A 19,956-nucleotide genomic window follows, 5' to 3' on the forward strand; every position below is an offset into this window, starting at 1 on the left:
TGGGTAAAAAATCGAGTAATACCCGTATTATTCATTTAAAATGGATAGTTAAATGGGTAAAAGCAAACAAAAAAAGTGATTAAAGGTTTGTTTGTAAGAAAGTTTTTTTTCTTTTTAAATAAAACTATAAAAAAAATGTAACATTTTTTTACATTTAATTTGGGATAGTTTTTAAAAAAATTATAAAAAATATTAATGAAAAATTAAAAAAAAATGTTATTATTTTTTTGGGATGGGGTGTTTATTGGGGGGGGGGGGGATGGTAGGGGTAGGGGTAGGGGTGTGGGGTAATTTTAAAAAACAGTTTAATGAAATTATTTTTAAAAAATTTAATGAATTTTTTTTTTTGGATGGGTGTGTGCGGGGCTGGTAGGGGGGAAGTGGGGGTGGGTGGGTGGTAGGGGTCAGTGGGGTGGGGTGGTAATTTTTTTTTTTAAAAAAAAAAGTATTGATTTTAAAAAAAAAAAATTGTTAATTTTTTTAGGATTGGGGCGGGGGTGGATTTTTTTTCCACATTTTCTTGGGAGGAGGTTTGGGGAGAGGGGGGGGGGGGGAGGGGGCTGGTACATGTGGAGTTAACTGATAAAAAATTTTCTTTCTTTTTAAAGCATTTAACATCTCTAATATAATATGGGTAATATGGTTATCCATATTATCCATTGGATAAACTCGTTTTATCAATTTAAAATATGAGTCAAGTCGGATAACTTATTTATTTTTATTTAACTCATTTTTTATTCGACTCATATTCGACTGGACTCGCTCGTTTGTCACTTCTAGTACTGTCCTATTCAAAATATTTGGCTTGATGGTAGTATAGAGGGGTAATAGGCCCAAATGAGTTTGTTGTATTTATCTTTTGTATTTATCTTTTCCAATTAATATAAGCCCCAATGATTCAACTAAAAAAATTGGTGATAGTATAGAGCACCTTGCAGTTGATATGGTTTCTTGCATATATATTTATATATATATATATATATATATATATACTAGAGGGATATAGACCGTGCAACGCACGGGCCCAACATTTTATATTTTAAAGTAGTGAATGTCCCGAGATAAACAAACAAAAAAAATTTAGTTGAATAATGTAGAAATTTGTTGAGAAATACTTGTAATGAAGACATTCATGTTCAACAAAGTTAATTGCTAAAAAACTTTACCCGACATATAATTGGTCTAACAAATAAGCAGATAGGGATGTGTGTAAAAAGTATACTAAGAAGAAATTTAGAGCATAAAAGTACAAAATTCTACAATAAACTACTCAAAAATACAAAAAATGCACAATAAAAGAGCTGAAAATAAAGTACCCGACAGATTGTGACAGTAAAATATGTGAACTTGACAAAGAAAAAACAGAGAAGTAAGAATAAGAAGGGAAAAAACATTTTTCGAACATACATAAATAGGTGTTTGAAGTGCTTCAACTTAGTAATAATTACATAAATTTATAATAGTTCAACAATTGCATACACCTTCTATAACTAATACAAGTCCCAAACTATAATACATCTAGCTAGTCGGTAAATAACCATATACTCTTGCAAAAAAGTACGTATTATTCATCTCAAATTACCACTTTCTACAAATGTAGTAAAGGTAACATCTTTCACATCAGTGAAGTGGAGATATCAGAAATCGTGAATTGTTAAATGTTGAAAATAACCAAAAGGCACAGTACCAACATATGTTATCAAAATGAAAATACATTGCGTTTATTTTTTTCACATCAGCCAATTTTGCATACATCATTTGTTAGATAAAAGAATATTGTATCTACAAATTGTTATAGTCAACCATTATAAGATATAATACCCAAAATATGTATTAACTGTTTAATATCTTCAAACACGCCATATAGATGCTCTTAATGTATATTTCTCTATGAGTTTTCGGTGTAATGTGATGTATAGTACATAATCAGTTTTTTCATTCTAGAAACAACGTAGTAGGAGCTTCATGTTACCTTTGGGAAGAAAGTAAACAAACAGAATGATCACAGTATGCTAAAATCTTTCATATAAGAGATAAGTTTCAAAAATTGTAAAGGAGAGTTATGAATCAACTAAGTTATGACGGAGAGATCTTGAAGATCTAATGACTCAACTATGTTATTAAGAGAAAGCGTGTAAGATTTAATTATTCCCCTTGAAGATACTCCATAATGGATATTACTCATTCATCCCAAATTAGGAATGTTATTTCAGTGCTCTTGGAGAGAATAAGTTACCTCAGACAAGGAAGTGGAAGTGCAGAAGAGCAGGATGATTTTATTTAGAGCAAACATTTGTTTAACTGAAATATATTAATGAACGATAAGAAAAGAATCATTTCAAATGAAACTCATCAATCCATCTTTGCATTACCAGAAAAACATAAAAAGTAAAAAAAAAACACTTTGAATCCTCCAAAAATACGAAGTATAATATTTGAGTAGTTGACTCCCTATTATATTAAAGGTGAATGTCCATCTTCAGAAGATGTACACATGAAATAATGATGAATAAATTTCTCATTTTCATATAAAGTTTCTCCATAAACAAGATATGAATAGATTTGCAAACCTACCTAAAACTAGTAAGACATATATTCTCTTGCGTAATGAAACTCTTCTATATGTTTAACCAACATTGAAATATCCACTCATCGTTTATCCTGACAATCAAAATTATCTTCTATTTGTGAGGGACATGCTTGATCAATAGATCGAAGTATGGATGTCCACTGCACTGCAATAAAAATGTTTATGGATGTACACTCCATGAAAAACTTCACTCTTTCTTTTTTGATAACGTTTTGAGCATTCAATGCCTAATCATAGATCAAATTATTCATATTCGCTTCAACTTTAGTTTTAGGAAGTTCTCAATCAGTCACGGTCATCAATAGTTGGACAAAACTATATTAACATGAGTTTTTACTTGTGATACTCAAGATCAGAAATATAGGCATTGTGACACTCAAGATCAGAAATATAAGTATGACATTATTACATGAAAAAAATCATTACATTGCATGACGAAAAAGAGGAGAGCATAATATTACCTAAAGTCGATAAGGTCATTTGTCGAGTGGAGTGTCAGAGGAATACACTTTTATAGCTTCTGCAATTAATGAAAAATTAATAAATCATTCAAACAGTTGAGAAAAATGAGTATACAGTTTCAAATTCAAACAAAGAAATGCATAATTAGCACCCCTTTTTATGTCATCCATTTGAACTTCTTAGTTTTCTTTTAGCGGTAGCTTGTAACCGAAAAATGATAATATACATTATATAAATAAAATTTGTCCCAAAACAAAAATAGAATGATTTTAATCCAAAAAAAAATTAGTTTTTCTAGTTATCTTCATTACAAATTCATACAAACAAATGTTAGATGCAACAAAGAGGATCTTAAGGATTTTACATGGATCATTTGAAAAGAAATATTTATAAAATGTCTCATGCTATATGAATACTTATTTGATAAAAGTTGAAAACAACGAAAAAAATTGCATAGCTAAGGAACATAAGTTAGCATGCAATCTAATACTGAAAATACAAGCCAAAATATGATGATTCCTCAGTAATTTAGCTTGATTCTCTATTCCAAATCTTAAGTACATGTGATGATGATTTGATAACAGTTTTCCAACTGTCGACTTATGCATATATTTCTTATTTTCTTCTTTGTCCTGCTTCGTGTTTGCAATTGTAAGGAGTATCCTGCTTTTTGTTTTGAATTTTTGCAAGGATAATTGACTTATCTTCCTCCCATTCTCTATTGTCTTTTCTTTTTTTCCCTTCCTTTATGACCACACTTTGAAAGAATGCCATGTTAGAGTTTTGGAGTCTGCTATATGATGGGTCCAAAGGGCTGCATTATTCGACGGCAGTCTACACATGAAGAAATGTGATAAACACAATGAATATATCTATTGTAATTTCGCAAGTGGACTACGGAGAGGGCAAGATATATGCAGACATTATTTCTATCTTTATGATGGTTTAGATGTGGTTTCCTGTAGACCCTTGACTCAAAAGAAGAGTTCCTGAAGAAAATATGCCAGCAAATTAGAAAGAGATGAAGCAAGCAAGTAAGTAATAGTAATATACATTAAAAATACGACAACGCAGGACTACTTAATAATACTATTGAACTGAAAGTGGGGAGGAGGAAGCTAGCCCTCCCGCAGACTTTATTATTTATTTGCATATTTTTATGCTTATGTCTAAATTTTTAGGCTTGAAAGAGTGAAAGTACTCTATATGCCCACAATATTTTGATTTTTAAACTACATGAATATTGAAAATCAAAATAATGTGAAACGAAATGAAAATTGTTCAAAAGCATTTCTCCAACATAACGACATATTACTTGCTATTATTGCTAGATAGTAATAAATACACCTCCTGAAATGGTGATGATAAGCAAGTAGAGAACTCCTGTGTTAAAAAAGAAGAAGAGAGAAACTTGCTTAGTTACTTTAGGCAAATTATCAAACACTTTAATTATATCAAAATTCAACAAAAGTACGTTTGTAGGAGACTTTATATTATTGTTTGTCGGAAAATAAAAGAAAAAGAAAGACTCACCTTTGCTCACTTTGACGATAACTCCGACTGATCAAATTTTGGCGACATTTAGTACAATAATTGTGAAGCAAAGGGGAACAGAACTATTTTTCTATAATTTTGTAGTACATGTGCTTAACAATTGTGTTGGCAAAATGGTGGTATTGCCACGTGTTTCTATGGAGGGGAGAAAGTATAATTTTATAGAACCATTTAGAATGCTTTTTGTACAATTTTTTGTTGTGTTAGTCCTCATCAAAGTATCACTTCTAAATAAGGAGGATATATGGTTTGCATTGCCTTGTTTTATACTAGTTATAATATTATAGTTCTTGCTTTTTATATCCAATATCATCAGTTGTTTATTCTGTCCCCATTATCGTAATATTTTTCTGCACGTGCGTTAAAAGTCTTTCAGAAACAGTCTCTCTATTTCAACGAGATTTGCGTGAACTCTACCCGGCATACCCCACTTGTGATTTCATTAGGTTATGTTATTGTTATTTTTTTTTCCACATGGCCTCTTATTAGAAGTCCACGTCACCAAAATTAAATTGATCAAAACAATTTTCAAACATCAAACTATAAGAAATGGTTCCTGTATCCCCCGGTAGTTCAAGGGGACTGGCATGCAGATTCTTGCTCCCCTAAGAAGGGTTAATGTACAAGTGTCTATTTTAAGGAGAGAGCCAAGTACTTTTCCAATGTTCTTCACTACACAGTTTCATTGATGGGAATTCTAACTATTTTTTTGTTGGGTCAGACAGAAATAACAGCACTTGGGCAAAGATGAGACTACTTGAAAAACTTCCAACATTGCCTGTAGTTGACAAGTCAAAAAGCCAAGAGCGATATGCACACTACATGAATACAAATGTTCCTTCATATTAGTCACAAAACGTTTCCTCACATTGGTCCAGAAGCAAAGTAAAACTAGCAATTTTTATCCAAATTGAAAACTGAGATTCTGAAGTTGACACAAGTTTTAGCTGTACCAGCCACACTTCACCAAAGGAAAGAATACAGAAACAAATGCAGTTTCTCTTGAACTTCTTTTACAGAAAGAAAAAAATTACTTTAGTTAATAATCTATAGCAAAAAGCACACTAAGTTAACCTACAAAAGAAAATAAGACTATCCATGAAAATAAGCTCAACGCCATTGCAAGTTAGCAGCTGCTCTTTTCAGCAAGATTCCAAGTAAAGCTATATTTAGCTTAGAACTAGTGGCAAGTTTGCACATCCAACAGTATTACTTGTAAGGAACCTACAATGACATTCTGTCATGACTTCAACCCAACAAAATAGGAGATCTCGGAAAGGGTGAAGTAGAAACAGGGAGAAGGGAGCAAGAATCCCACGCCATCTGTCCACTCACGAAGATGTAAGTCGCTCTGTTGGTGATCCTTTCAGGTACATCTGGACCCTGACATCAAAAGCATGGACCTACACCTTTTTGAGGCACCTGGAAGTGAGAAATGGTAGAACCTCAAGTTGCTCTGAAAGAAACCCTTTCCCGAAAAGCAACCCAAAAATGCTAGCCAAGAAACTACATCTCCTGTTATGACTTATGCGTAATACATATACAAGCTGTTTGCGGCAGCACATGCTATGGAATTTTCCGTCGGATGCCATGCCAGATGAAGCAGTTTTGTCGTAAAATCAAATGAGTTTCCATTTGCATCAACACCGGCATTATCAGCTCCTGCAATGTGAACACAACATAAAGAAGACAGAATATTAAGAGCAGTTGGCAAAAAGTTCATGCATAAAAGATTAATCACGCATCACAAATTAAAATACATGCATATAACAAGCGTGTATGAAAATGCATACCTCTCCTGACAACACGTGTTAAACTGCTGCCCAAGGACCTGGATGGCCTTGAAGGAGTCTGGACTTGTCTTCTGGAGGAGCACAATCAAAGCCATCAGACTAAGGCATATTACAACACAAAATCAAAATGCATGCACATGCCAAAAGTATTTTAGCTTAGGTACCTCATAGGATTTTTGCTTGCTTCCAAGGTAGTTGCTTCAGTGCTCCCCGCAGCACAGCCAAATACGCGGAAAAGATTGCTGATATGAGAGTAATCATTTGTTGAAAAATAAAGAAGAGGTGGAGAAATAATATAAGACAAAGCTGAAAAGCAATTCTACAGACCTATAAGACCCCGTTGCTACTCGCGAACCATCACCACTAAGGCAACACTCAAATTTATCAAAGATGGAATCATTCTCATATAAGTCACAAAGCTGCAGAAAATACAAAATGCCTTGCTGATCAGCTCAACAATTTAAAAATAACCAAGTTCACAAAACACTTTGGTGACGAGTAATTCACCTTTGGTCTTAAATATTCATGAACCTGGAATGTTGAAACTGGACCTGAATCCATGTTTATGTCCCATAGCTGAAAAGGTAAGGTTTGTTCAGTAACAGAAGGAACATTGTTTGTAGATAGGGAAAAAACATCAATGACAATGATGGAAAGAATATGAACTTCTAAAGTCTACACAATTCTGGAAAAAACTAGACCTAGCAGGAATTCAAAAGTTAAGAGTTGCCAGCAAAGAGAGAGTGAGTGTGTCTGTCTTTGAAGGTGTGCCACATGTGCACACACAACAGAGACTGCTTTTAAGAGGTTGTTTGGATTGTCTTATATGCTAGTCAAACGAGCTTGCTTTGGTGTTTGGCAAACACCAGAAGTGTTAACATCAAATATTGTTAAGACAAAATAACCTACCGTTTGAAACACACCTTTCATTCAAGGCTATCCTTTTTATGCAGTACACATTTACTTATTGAAAAATAAAAATACAGGTGGAGTAGTTCCTAAGTTAAGACAAACCATAAAGATTAAAACCATAACTCAATTCTTCAAGTGCAATGACTCCACCAATCTAGCCAATTATATCCATAAAACAATTTGAATAAACAATCAGATCCCTCTTTTATCATCATCAAACTCGAGACTATTTCACTTGTTTTGAGAAAGAAACGTGCTAGATAACACATTCAATACATTTGACTAGCAGCTTCAAGATATCTCTGCAATCAAACTTGGTATGATTTTATTTTATTTTTGCACCCTCCATCTCTTACCACGGACCACAAATTGATATTAAGATTACATTTTTACAAGAAACATTCGAGTAAATTCAAGTCATAACGACAGTATGAAAGAAAAAATGCTCTTTGAATTTTTGCATTGATAAGTAAAAGTAAAATGTACTCGTGAAAACTCAACTAGTATGAATTTTGTTTTGCACCTTCCATCTCTTAACGGACCACAAATCGATATTAGATCACAATTTATATTTTGCAAGAGCCATTGGAGTAAATTCAAGTCATGACGACAACAGTATGAAAGCAAAAATACTCTTTGAATTTTCATTGATAAGCAAAAGTGAAATGTACTCGTGAAAGCTCAACTAACCCAAGATTATAGTATAAAAAAAATTCAATCTTCTGATGACATATGAAGCTGGTTTCGAGATCTTTAATCAACCAGGAAGAAATAAAGCAAGTGGAAAGGGATAGATTAGTAGTGACACGTACAATTTCAAAATGGAAGCAGTAGGAATTGTACATTTTGCAAGTCAGACAGTCTTATTTTATTCATCACCACAATTGTTAACATCGTTTATATGAAAGAAAATTGCTCCTCATGAACCAAAATCTATACATAAAACAATGAAACTTAAAATATCCTAACCAAACCACAGAGATACTTTATGAATTCAAGCTTTATGCAACAATTTGCAAAGGTAAACTCAAGGATCATAGATATGCATAATGTGTCATCTTATTAAATAACAAGAAAGAACAGAAAAGCATGCACAAGGATGTAGTTCATCTGTCTCGAAATTCCAGAGACATTCATTTATTTTAGGTTACACAAGAAAACCTCCAAATGCACAGAGTATATTTGCATTATATATGCGATTGAAGTTGTGTGGGGTTTTAACCATGAGTCATGTGATTAACAAGGAGCTACTGGCTAAAAAACCATGAACTATCATTGTTTTGCAAACTATCGGGTGTTCTGCTATACCCAAAACTAAATTTTGAACATCAAATCCCCGAGGGACAAATAGCAAAGAGTTTGTGATGACTTTCTGAACGGCACGTGGGAGGTGAAAATGATGTCAGGTTGAATTTTTTAACAGCTTATTAGCTGAAAATTAATATCTTTCACAATTCTTATATTTTTTTCTCATCTTTATTTCCGTTATATTCTTTAATTGTTCTTCATCTTCTTTAACCGAATTGATTTGGAGGTTAGCGTATTTAAGTTTCAAGTGAAACTACTTATCTCTTTCTTCTTCCATTTTTTCCCTATAAACCCTCTTCAACACTTATTTTATGAAGTAAGTAGATTCATTTAAAGGCATCAAGAAGATGCAAGCTTACAAGGATAGACCAGGTAAGCTCACAAAAAAGGATTTGTAGCCTCTTTCTAAACTATAGAGCTAGCAAAATCCAAGAAGAGTTCTAAATTATTTACAGGGGTCAATTTGAACAAACTAAACAGGCTAACTAGACATCTACCTCACAAAAGATTTCTAGTAGTTCATAAAATTCCATCAAAAACTTATTTGTTCCTCTCTATCCATAAACACCAAAAGATACCACCAGGGATCATCATCGACATACTCTTGATGGCTTTGTCAACCTCCCGTGAACTCCAACTTTCAAGAGCATCCCTAACAGAGGAAGGCATGACCCAGGAAAGACCAAAAAGACAACAAAACGTATTCCAGAGGTCTGAGGCAGCTGGGCACTGCAGCAGCAAGTGGTTGACAGTATCTGTGTGCTTGAGTTGATTCAAACTTCTTGAGAACCAAACACACCTTCTTGAGGATGAAAACGAAATATTTTATATAGTTGTGGGAAGCTGATCAAACCAAGAAAACACTATATTTTGAAAGAAAAAATCCTAATTGCAACAATATACACAGTGTAATCCCACAAGTGGTCTAGGAAGGGTAGAGACTAGAGTGTATGCGAACCTTTCCCCTGCCTCAAGGAGTTAGAGAGGTAAAACCAGAAGTGTGGTACTTAGTTGCGTTAGAACACCCGCCCAAACGAACGGCTCCGAAACAAACAAAAAAGGTGTGCCGCACTCACAAAGGATTGCCAGTGATATGATGGAAGAAGATGGGGATGACGTCAAGTCCACATGACCCTTATGGGTTGGGCCACACACGTGCTACAATGGCAATTACAATGGGAAGCAACGCTGTATCGCGGAGTGAATGCAAAACGACTGCCTCAGTTTGAATTGTTTTCTGCAACTCAGGCACATAAAGTTGGAATAGCTAGTAATCGTAGATCAGCATGCCAGGGTGAATATGTACCCGGGCCCTGGGAATTGGTTCCACCCGAAGCATTGGACCATAGCTCAACACATGTACAGAGTATGCAAACCTTACCCCTACCTCGTCTAGGTAGAGAGCTACATCCCCAAACTGAAACCCCCAAAGCATACAGGTCCTAATTTTTTGACCATTCCTAACTACAACAGATAAAAGAGAAAAAATAGTAAAAGAAATAGTTTTAAAGAATAATTGGAGGACACCAATCATCTTTTTCTTAACTGTAAGTTTACATCTCAGTTATGGGACCTCCTCTTCATAAATCAAGTGGGTTCCATACCAAGAGATGTCTTAGCTTTTTCTTCAAGGTTGGAATATAGTCTTGACTTGAAAGTATGGATTGTCATCCCTGCTACAATCTGGTGGATCATATGGAGAGAAAGGACTCTAGAATTTTTTAAGACCAATTGGAAAATGTTATTAGTCTCAAGTTTCTTTGCATTTCTATGCTTTCCCTTTGGAGCGATATGGCAGATATATATGATACAGCAGATATATATGATACACAGGATGTCGGGGCCATGCTTGATTTATTATTTCTCTTCATCACCAAGGGCTCTAGATTTTTTTGTAATTGGTTCTAATTACCAGCAATCAATCAGATGCTGGGTTTTTGTTTTTTTATTTTGAAACAGGTAACTTTGAGATGCTGGGTTTCATTTATAAAATTACCTTGTCAAAAAAAAAAAACTCAGCTTTACAAATGCATTTTTTTACAGCGAAGATGCATATCTTCAACTGATTTAATAATATGAACGTGAAGTACCAAAAAATTTTGATATGCACCTGACCAATCAATCAACTGAAATATGGAGATCCAGTAAAGACAAAGAAACCAACCTTAAGGGTCATGTAGTCACGACTAAGTATGTATCTTCCATCCTTCGCAAATTTTATATCTGAAATTGAAGCGATTATCTCGGTGAAAAAAGATCTTGAACCAGGTGCTTCCTGTTCCTCAAACCTGCATGCAGGGAATGCCAAAATTCCCAATTTATTAAAAGCTATGAAGAAGTAATTAAAAATACAAACTTTGAACTTGAAAAATACATTTTCCGATGTTCCCATGTGGATAACACCTAGATCTTCCAGGATCTTATCATGTACAGTTAATGTGATACTAACAATTTAGAGCCAACATAAGAAGAAATAAACCCACCAGAACAGAATTACAAAAGATAATGTGATACTCACAATTTAGAATGTGAGTCACACAATGCTGACTGCCGCAAATCTATTAAACGAACTGATCCTTTTGAACTACTATAAGCTAATGTGTTACAATGTGTAGGATGGAATTCTGCTGATGTTATCACCTCTGCAGTAACAAAATAATATCTAGTTAAAGCCGAAAGTATCAGTCAAAAAGCACGAGCGCATTTTATAGCAGTAAAAGTTGGAAAGGTGGGGGAATGGCTGTGACCTAAGTTGAAATCAACTCATGAAAATGTACCAGTAAGATCTTCCATATTTGATGGCTTGACATCGACAATATTGAAACTTTGATTACTTATTTCCAAGTTCCAAAGGTTTATTCGAAGATCATCGGCTGATATGAATGTTTCACCATCACTAAGTAGAGAAGAGAAGGACAGAAATTTTCATAAGCTCTTATAGACTAGAACTCAAAAAGAAGGTGAAGCACATTTATAATCGTAATGAAGATCTTCACCTGTTATTTGATATCGAATTAATATGGTAGTCATGAGCATGTGCATACACTCTTCTACACCTTGCAAGAAGGCTGGTCTCGTTGCTCGTTACCTGAAGTTCACATACAAAGCTTTTAGATGCAAGATTTAAAAAGAGATTCAAGTGAAATTTATCAAACAGCATTTGTCCTAGGGAGGATGAAGCAGGCTACATTCATTGTAATTGGAAATTTCTAATATCCTCAAAGAGAATATACAAGGCCATGTGACATGAATGTTTAGATAATCCAAGCCTGACATGTCAAGGATAACAGCACCCAGGTGTCGGCAAATAATCATGCAAGCATATAGCAACATGAAAAAGTTATGCAAAGGCATATGTATATAAAGGCTAGCTTGTATGTTTAATTCAAACTTTATAAATAGACATATACACAAATGACCTAGTGTTTCTTTCTGTAGCACTCTACCTCATAAATCAACTTATTGACTAAGTTACACTGCTACAGTCTTATAGACATAATACTAAATATCGTTCAAATGACCAGGAGTATGAAAAGATCGCATACATCCACTTTAACTGCAGTCAATTAAATTTTTATCCCAACATGTATTTTATAAAACTGAACATATTTTTTTTGATAGGCAAGATTAGATACAGTTCAAAGACCAAAGGGCACAAATGCACATTACCAGAAGGCTATAGATTGACAAACTTGACATGTCATCAGCATCATAAACAAACATAATATAATAGGTTAATAGAACAACTACCATGGGCAAACGGAGTGAGGGGATGCCCTCAGGCGGAAATGACAAATCATTGCTCAAAGAACTGTAAGCTTTATCTCCACAGCCCCCATTTGCAAGACACTGCTTTGGGCTGGAACATAAACTCGAACTGGCTATACTGCCATTTCCAGCAACTTTCGAAGGGTCAATATTCATTTCAGATATTTTCTTAACTTTCTTCTCTTGGACCTAAAATATTCAGGAAAAAACATTTTGAAGGAAATCAGCAAATTGATACACAGCCGTGACATAAGATAGCCACATTCAGACGTATATAGTTTAAGATATACACCATATCTTGACTATTTTACATTTAAATTACGAATACATGGCTGACATAAACAATGAGACAATTGTTTTGCAAACAATCCGTGCAAACTGTTCAAACGCATTCCAACCAACAACGAACAAATTCACATCAAGTGTCAACATTCCATTCACAACAACAATGTTCTAGACTTCTAGTACAGCCACAAAGTTAAAAGAGGAGATCATGTCAAACTACGAGCTTGAAGTATAACTATTAATATCACTCCTCAACAAAGCCAATATGTATCTTAAGACTAAAATAAAGATTACGACTCATTTGCAGCGCGTTTTTTTATGGGTCATCTACAATGCCAATACACCCCCAAAAAATCAATAAAGAAGCGAGTAAAAGAAATAACTTGCCTTCCAATACTTAATAGTTTTGTCATTAGTAGACAGAAGGAAAAGGGCACCATTTGCTGTTTGGCACCACCGGATCTTGTTGATTTTCTCCTCAATCTCCAAACTCTTCAAATAATCAAACTGAATGGAAAGATGTGGTATAAGAAATTATACTTCTATTTGAAGCAACAAGAAGACAGAAGACACAGAATATGAGGAACAGAACATAGCATAGAGGCGGTGGCAATCAACCCTAACCTATAGTTGCATCTTGATAGAAAGAACAGACTACAGAGAAGAGGTGTGTACCTCAGGCTCGTGGCTTTGAAATTCTGTCTTGTAGCGGAACTCTGGATGCCGACTAACTGGATAGTCCACTCTCTCTAACTCTCGTCGACTACCAACCTGCTAAAGAACACAGTGCACACAAAAGAACATGATCATCAAAACAATCAATTTTAGTATATAAAAATTCTAAAAGTAAACAGAAGAAACCTACCTCCTTGGTATCAGTTCTTTCAAACAATACCACTCTACCACCACGATCCCCAGTGGCAAGATGGTCACCAGATTTATCAAACTCAATTGCTGAGATGATATCAACTGCAATTACAAAGACAAATATACACATCATGACAGGCAAAGAAAGGAATCATAAACCATCTAAATACAGTGAGCGCCTAAAAGAAGTTCTTCCTCAATTTGTGGAAGCCAGTACAAAATCAGCATAAGTTCCTCGCAGAAAGATATGAAGTATATTAAATGAACTTACTAAAAACTTTCATGATTAAATGTCTGAGACGAGGAATATTTGTTGGCTCCATAAAATAGCTAGAGAGTTGAGCAGTCAATCAACGATTCTAGCTAATTGCCGTCGCCTAAGTTGCTCGGACTCGGGTGCAGGTGTCCAATACAGGTGGGATCTAGAGTAGGGTCCTCGATGCTCAAAATTTTATGATTTGAGGATACAGATCCACGTGTGGATACAGGTGTCGGCATTCGGTTAAAAATAATTTCAAATATCTAAAATAGAGTTTTAAAACCTAAATGATGAGATATTACGTGGAAAATGTTGATCAAGAGGAGAATCCTGAAATACGGTAAAAAGGAAGGGAGTGACAATGGAAAATTATATATACAAAGTAATCCACTTTCTTCAATTTCACCTTAGTATTTGTTGTGACTAAAGAATCTGCCCAAAATTTCTCACTCAAATTTGGTCAAAGTACACAAAACTGGTTGACCAGATCAGGTACAGATCCCACACCCACGTAATGTCAACATGGGAGTCCGAGCAACTTAGCTGTCGCTATATAAATCCTCTCTATATCTATTCAGCTTCTCCTCAAACACCTTCTATTCTAATACTCCATTTGTTTCATTCCACATAGCATATTTCTTTTTGGTTTGCTCTAAAATATAGCACCTGTCTATATTTGTTAACTCTTTCACTCTATACTTCCAATTTCACCCTTAATGACATGTTCTTACAGTCATAGGAAGTATTATGTCATCTTTAAGATACAGGTTCTAAAGGTACTTTTTTCTTTCTAAACTTCATACCTAGTCAAATAGCGTCATGTAAAATAAAACTGATTACTAAAAGATATTGCTGTATTATGCATTCCGAGGGTTCAACAAACTAGATAGCATAAATCGCACCTAGCCCTATATCGATTTACAAGTCTCCAACAAGACTAGGAAGATTATGTTCCCGACAAACACCAGGCCAAAGCTTTATGTACGTGTAAAACAACTAAGTTTTTGTTAACAATACTCAAAAAAAAAAAAACACAACTAAGTTTTAATCCCAACTGGATGGAATAACCTATCTGGATACTACTTCCACTTAAATATTTTTAGCCAAGTCCACCCGAAGGTTGTAGATTTTTTAACAACTTCCATCCATATGAATAATGTGATTGCTACCTCCTGACCTTAGAAGATCTCCCATCCCCTGTGATTGCTATTTCTTGTTTCTTCTTGTTTAATTTTTATCATTTGTTTTTGTGTTCAATTTCTACCTTCTGTATTCTGCCTTTCAATTCTTATGACTGCCCTCTGCTTGCTATTTTCTAGTTCAATTTCTGCCATTTGGTCTCTATTCTTGTCTTCAATTTCTGCCATTTGGTCTCTACTTTCGTGATCAATCTCTGCCTTCTGTATACTATTAACTGTTGAATTTTTGTGTTTTATTACTGCCTTCTGCCATCTGGATCTGGTTCAAATCCAGCCTGCTGGCCTATATGTCTTGTTCAAGTTCTGCCCACTGTTTGTTATTTCTTTGTTGTTTTCTTACTTGTCGCTGCTCCTTGTTGTATTAGTTTAGTATTGATTCCTGCTTTTTTGTTGTATACTCTTGTTTATTTAATATTTGCTTTAGTGGTTTTGGTATACGATGGTAGACTAGGGTCGTGTTCTCAGTCGGGGACAGGGGTGACGGTCGAGAGCCTATATAATATGCTAGCGCACTCCACTGGAACAAATCTCAAGTGCTTCTTGTGAAAGGGATAATCTTATTTACAGCAGAATAGAAAAAACAAATTCTCTTAACCAATAGTTAGCTTATGATGAATCACTTACCCTAATCAAGCCTACATCCCTATGGAAATCTTGAGTCTTTTTTACAAGTCCTACAAGGTGTTAGACTTCTGAAAATGATTCTAGTTTCGGAAAATGTCTCACAAGGAGTTATCTTAGTCATACCATCGGCCCTTACTTCAACTCCCACCTTAGCCAATACAAGTTGGTTTGCAGGCATCCCTTTTGTGCAACATACCCCTCAATCTCAAGCAGCTCAAAAGATGGAACTATAAAATATCCTCGTGCACGTCAATAAAGGAATTTGCCAAAAATAGAAGTAGAAGCAACATTTCATACAAATGCACATAGAAATCTAGTCTCACATCCGTACTTACACCCTTATGATTCACATTTGAGTAAAAATGCTTCAACACATGACCAAAATTAACAATGAAGAAACTCCACTAAGAATTGACAACTGATGCTGTCCAAGCAAAGTTCACAAATAACAGCATACTATAGTTCCATATACTTGGTAAAGTTCAGTTCTATACTGTTCATACAGTCGATTGATTAAAAAAAAAAAAACAAGCAAATCAATCAATCAGATCCAGGATCGGAATCTAACAGATTCATCCTACTCGCAATCAATTGACCAAAATAACAGATCAATATCCAATAAACAAACCCTAACACCAAAATGTCTACGGATCCAGATTAAACAATAATCAAAATCAAGTACTGTAATTAACATAAAATTACCTTCCTGCACTTCTTCACCAGCCGTACGTTCACCAAAAACCTGTGAAAATTTCCACTCTAGCGGCGGTGGTGGACCCGCCGGAGCTTCCGCGACTTCTCCACCAACACCACCTTTCATTGAATCCCTTTATTTCTTCCTCTTTCCCAATAAATCAATAACAGCCAAATAAATAAACTGAAAATCCGCCGATCAAATCGAAGATTCTAGAATGTTCACTTCATCAGAACCGATCGCCGGTAGGTTTTTTGGAATCGCCGTCGTCAGAAGAACACCATAATCGATTCAGATTCAATAAAACGACGACGTATTAGCTTCTATAACACAGATTGAACCGTTTTATGCCATCGGAAAAAGTACCAAAATGTTAAGTTCTATCTATAATATCATTCTTCTTTTTTCTCTCTCTTCATTTTATATTTTTGCAGAAGATATGTTGGTATTACTTGTCGGTGATGTAATTCTGTAAATGAGCAGTTTTGATTAGTTTAGGCTTTTTAAATTGTACACGTGGCAGTGACAGCATGTGAGAATAGTGAAAAAAGTGATTATTATGTTATTGGAGTTTCAGTACACGACCGGGCGTTGTTTGGGACAACACGAAGGTAAAGATCGTCTAAAATTGACGTTTATATCCTTCATTTTTATCTTTTAAAAATTAAAAGAAAAGTTACAAGTAAAATGTTCCTATATTATAATTATTTTATTATAATGTGAATAAATATAAGAAATTATCGTTTTACTTTTGTGTGCTTATTATGTTTTGTTTCGAATTATCTTAAATATATTGAGTAAAATAAATGTTATTTTGTGTAAGATTTCTATTTTGTTGGGGTTTATAAAAAAGGAAAATTACGCAACAAAGTAAATTTATACTATTTAATTACTCATTATAGTTATAGTTTGCTATAATTATCACTCGAACTAACAGTATTCTCACTTCGAGTTTGTATAATTAGTAATGATTGTATCTGTATAATTCGCCAGAATATACAAATATATAGGAATAATATACAATTATTTGACATATATATATATATATATATATATATATATATAAAATTCACCTCTCTCCCACTATTTGCCCTCTCTTGCTCGCCTCTCTCCTCCCTCTCCAGTCTCGCATTTATCAGTATTGAATTCTTTCATTCTTTTGTATACATTTCTTACAAAACAAAATCGATCGATCGTGCATAATATGCATACACAAAAAGATTTTTTGCCCAAACCTTTAGCTACAATATGCATACACTAGGATAATGTGTCGGATCCACTTTGGGCATGGAGTATGATTTATAATGAAAGGTCTCGTCATATATGACGTAGACATAATATCGTTAGAGAACTACTCTCTAGTGAAATTATTAATTTACTATGTAATGTCAAAGGATAATGTGTCGGATCCACCTATAAAAGGCCAAACTAGAGAGGAAGTTGATAGATTATCAAAGGGAATGAGACTATGGCTGAGAACAAGTCATTGTGGCGGTAACTCTACCTAGAAGACTGGAGATCCCAAGATCTAGGTTCGAGGAGATCAAACAAAGTCATTAGTGACGGTTCAACATTGTCAGAATATTATTTTTTATGGTCCATTCTCATGATAAGACAATGTTCGGTAACAAGGATAAAGGCATTAGGACTTTTAATGGTTTTTAAGTGATACAGGGTATATCAAATGGTGTATCTACATGATAACACATTTAAAAATCACCTAATCTAAGTGTGAAGTGTAAGTCACTTCAAGGAGAATCCGGTAAGGCCAATTTTCTAAGAACTTATTAACCGAGATGTGTTCATGACTGAAATGAACAAAACAATGAGAACCAAAAACAGTTCAAGGGTTGATTGTGCTCGACGGTTCAAAGATATCAAATCTACCGATTAACCAAGTATATCCGACATACGTTCACTACGTAAAGTTTAAAGGAAAACCTACTTATCCAGATGTGATTAACCCTTACTTACAAATCACACAATTTTTCATGCATAAGTTTTAAAAAAATAGTCATTTACTATTCATGGGGGGATTGTCGGGTTTTAAAGGTATGATCAGGAAATGAAGGGTTGTGACTCTCTTGAAGGGTTGTCACTTTGCCGGAAGGTTGTAACCTTTATGAAAGGTTGTGTCATTTCTAAAGGGCTATGACCGTTTGAAAGGTTGTGCCTTTTCCAATTGTTGTGACCTTTCTAGAAGGCTGTCTTCTTTCCTAAGAGTTGTGATATTTACCCTTTGTTGGCTATAAATAGAGAGGTTGTCTCTCATTTTTCCGCATTGAATTCTTCCATTCTTTTGTTTACATTTCTTACAAAACAAAATCCATTGATCCTGTCTGTATGTGTGATTTGTTGCTGTCATTTTGAATTCCTTGAAATTATTGAAGTTTGAGGTACTGCTACTTATTTAATGGTTAATCCGTTTTATCTTGGGAGGAATTAATATGTAACCTCTGGTAATTGAGGGGATTAAATTTCTTAAGGACACAAAGTAGATTGTGTGGACTTGGATAATTCTTTTTGTTTTTCTTTTCATCTTTTATTTCTTCTGGTTTGCTAATTTGAATACACGAGATAACAAGCTTAAGAAATTTATATTGATGGTATTTTCTGAAGTAAGAAAATTACTTCTATTTTTTGTGTACTTTTTGTTGGAAAGAAGAAGAGGAAAAAGAAAATTATTTTATTGTATGATAAAAGAGATTTGAGATGAATTATTACTATTTTAATATATTTCTAGTATATAATCAGTAGGAAGTTTTTCTTTGATGGGTAAAAATAAATTTCATTTTCTTCTTAAGTGCATTCAAGCATTGCACCCCTTCAGTTTTCTTTTCAATAAGAAAAGTTATTTTGTGCATAGACGTTATGATATGCACTTCAATTTTATTTTTTCTATATTCTTGGTTTTACATAACTATGAGAAGAAGTAAATGTTCAAATATTTGAACCTGATTTTAGTTTCTTGTTGAAATTAAATGTCTTCTTGAGAAAAATAAGAATATGATGGATGGAAACTGAGAAAAAAAAAATAGCAAGGTAAGTGACTTGCATGAAATCATTGTTGACAGATAAAATATGATTCAATGAGACTAATAATCAAGTTCTAATTTTATTTCACTTGATTATTTCATTTTTCCTCCTTATCCTTTATAAGTTATGATATTTATATCATAAATTTTAGGATAGATGGTCATTACGTGATGATAATAAATAATATGTATTATGTTACGACAGAAAAAAAAACTTTTGTATTTTATACTCCATGAGAATTTTGATTGTGTTTGACCTTTGGAGACTAAATCATCTTCTTTTTTTTTGTACTCCTTTGGTTTGAAGAATATAAGAAATTCACAAACAAATCAAATTGTGCACTGGTTTGAAGTTTAGAGAAAACTTCACCAATTGTTAGATACTATGTTCCAATGAATATTCTGACTTGAAGAGTGCAAAATCTTCGTCAGAAATATTAAGGCTAAAGATTCGAAAAAAAATTATTTTTTTGTTAGCTAGAAACAATGTTGTATTTGAGGTTTCTAGAGATTAAACCTTTTTGGTTTACTACTCTGTCTGAATATAAAACTGATTAGAAAAATATGAAAAACTTCATCAGCATTTGAGGTTCATTCGGTTAACAA

General features: G+C 34.1%; 1 protein-coding gene and 1 long non-coding RNA gene across 5 annotated transcripts; both read right to left on the minus strand.

Annotated features, from left to right (window-relative positions):
* Window positions 1-1,702: 1,702 nt before the first annotated feature.
* On the minus strand, window positions 1,703-4,669 carry LOC112940442 (uncharacterized). Its single transcript, XR_003244629.2, has 3 exons — window positions 4,586-4,669; window positions 4,368-4,435; window positions 1,703-3,110 (listed from the first exon to the last, which is right to left on the minus strand). It is a non-coding gene; the product is annotated as an uncharacterized lncRNA (long non-coding RNA).
* Window positions 4,670-5,429: 760 nt separating this feature from the next.
* Window positions 5,430-16,922, minus strand: LOC101251957 (serine/threonine protein phosphatase 2A 55 kDa regulatory subunit B beta isoform). Of its 4 annotated transcripts, none has more exons than XM_004252324.5 (14): window positions 16,324-16,922; window positions 13,538-13,641; window positions 13,348-13,443; window positions 13,060-13,179; window positions 12,370-12,576; window positions 11,616-11,707; window positions 11,397-11,515; window positions 11,138-11,261; window positions 10,784-10,907; window positions 6,907-6,975; window positions 6,727-6,818; window positions 6,564-6,641; window positions 6,400-6,470; window positions 5,430-6,268 (listed from the first exon to the last, which is right to left on the minus strand). In XM_004252324.5, the coding sequence occupies exons 1-14, from the start codon at window positions 16,439-16,441 to the stop codon at window positions 6,132-6,134; spliced, it is 1,551 nt and encodes a 516-aa protein (XP_004252372.1). In that variant the 5' UTR covers window positions 16,442-16,922; the 3' UTR covers window positions 5,430-6,131. The 4 variants fall into 4 exon arrangements, with proteins under 4 accessions (XP_004252372.1, XP_010314308.1, XP_069148963.1 ...); XM_010316006.4 differs by having other exon boundaries at window positions 13,348-13,446; window positions 16,324-16,754; XM_069292862.1 differs by having other exon boundaries at window positions 6,400-6,467; window positions 16,324-16,711.
* Between the last annotated feature and the right edge of the window lie 3,034 nt (window positions 16,923-19,956).

This window comes from Solanum lycopersicum, chromosome 12 (assembly GCF_036512215.1).
Source record: "Solanum lycopersicum chromosome 12, SLM_r2.1".
In the NCBI taxonomy this organism is placed as follows: domain Eukaryota; kingdom Viridiplantae; phylum Streptophyta; class Magnoliopsida; order Solanales; family Solanaceae; genus Solanum; species Solanum lycopersicum.

Excerpts from the sequence above, each read along its gene's own strand:
- LOC101251957 (XM_010316006.4), bottom strand. The coding sequence starts at position 16,441 with ATGAAAGGTGGTGTTGGTGGAGAAGTCGCGGAAGCTCCGGCGGGTCCA. Across the intron at positions 12,577-13,059 it reads AAACTATTAAGTATTGGAAG|GTCCAAGAGAAGAAAGTTAA; the intron begins GCAAGTTATTTC and ends TGAATATTTTAG. Across the intron at positions 6,269-6,399 it reads AACACGTGTTGTCAGGAGAG|GAGCTGATAATGCCGGTGTT; the intron begins GTATGCATTTTC and ends TTCACATTGCAG.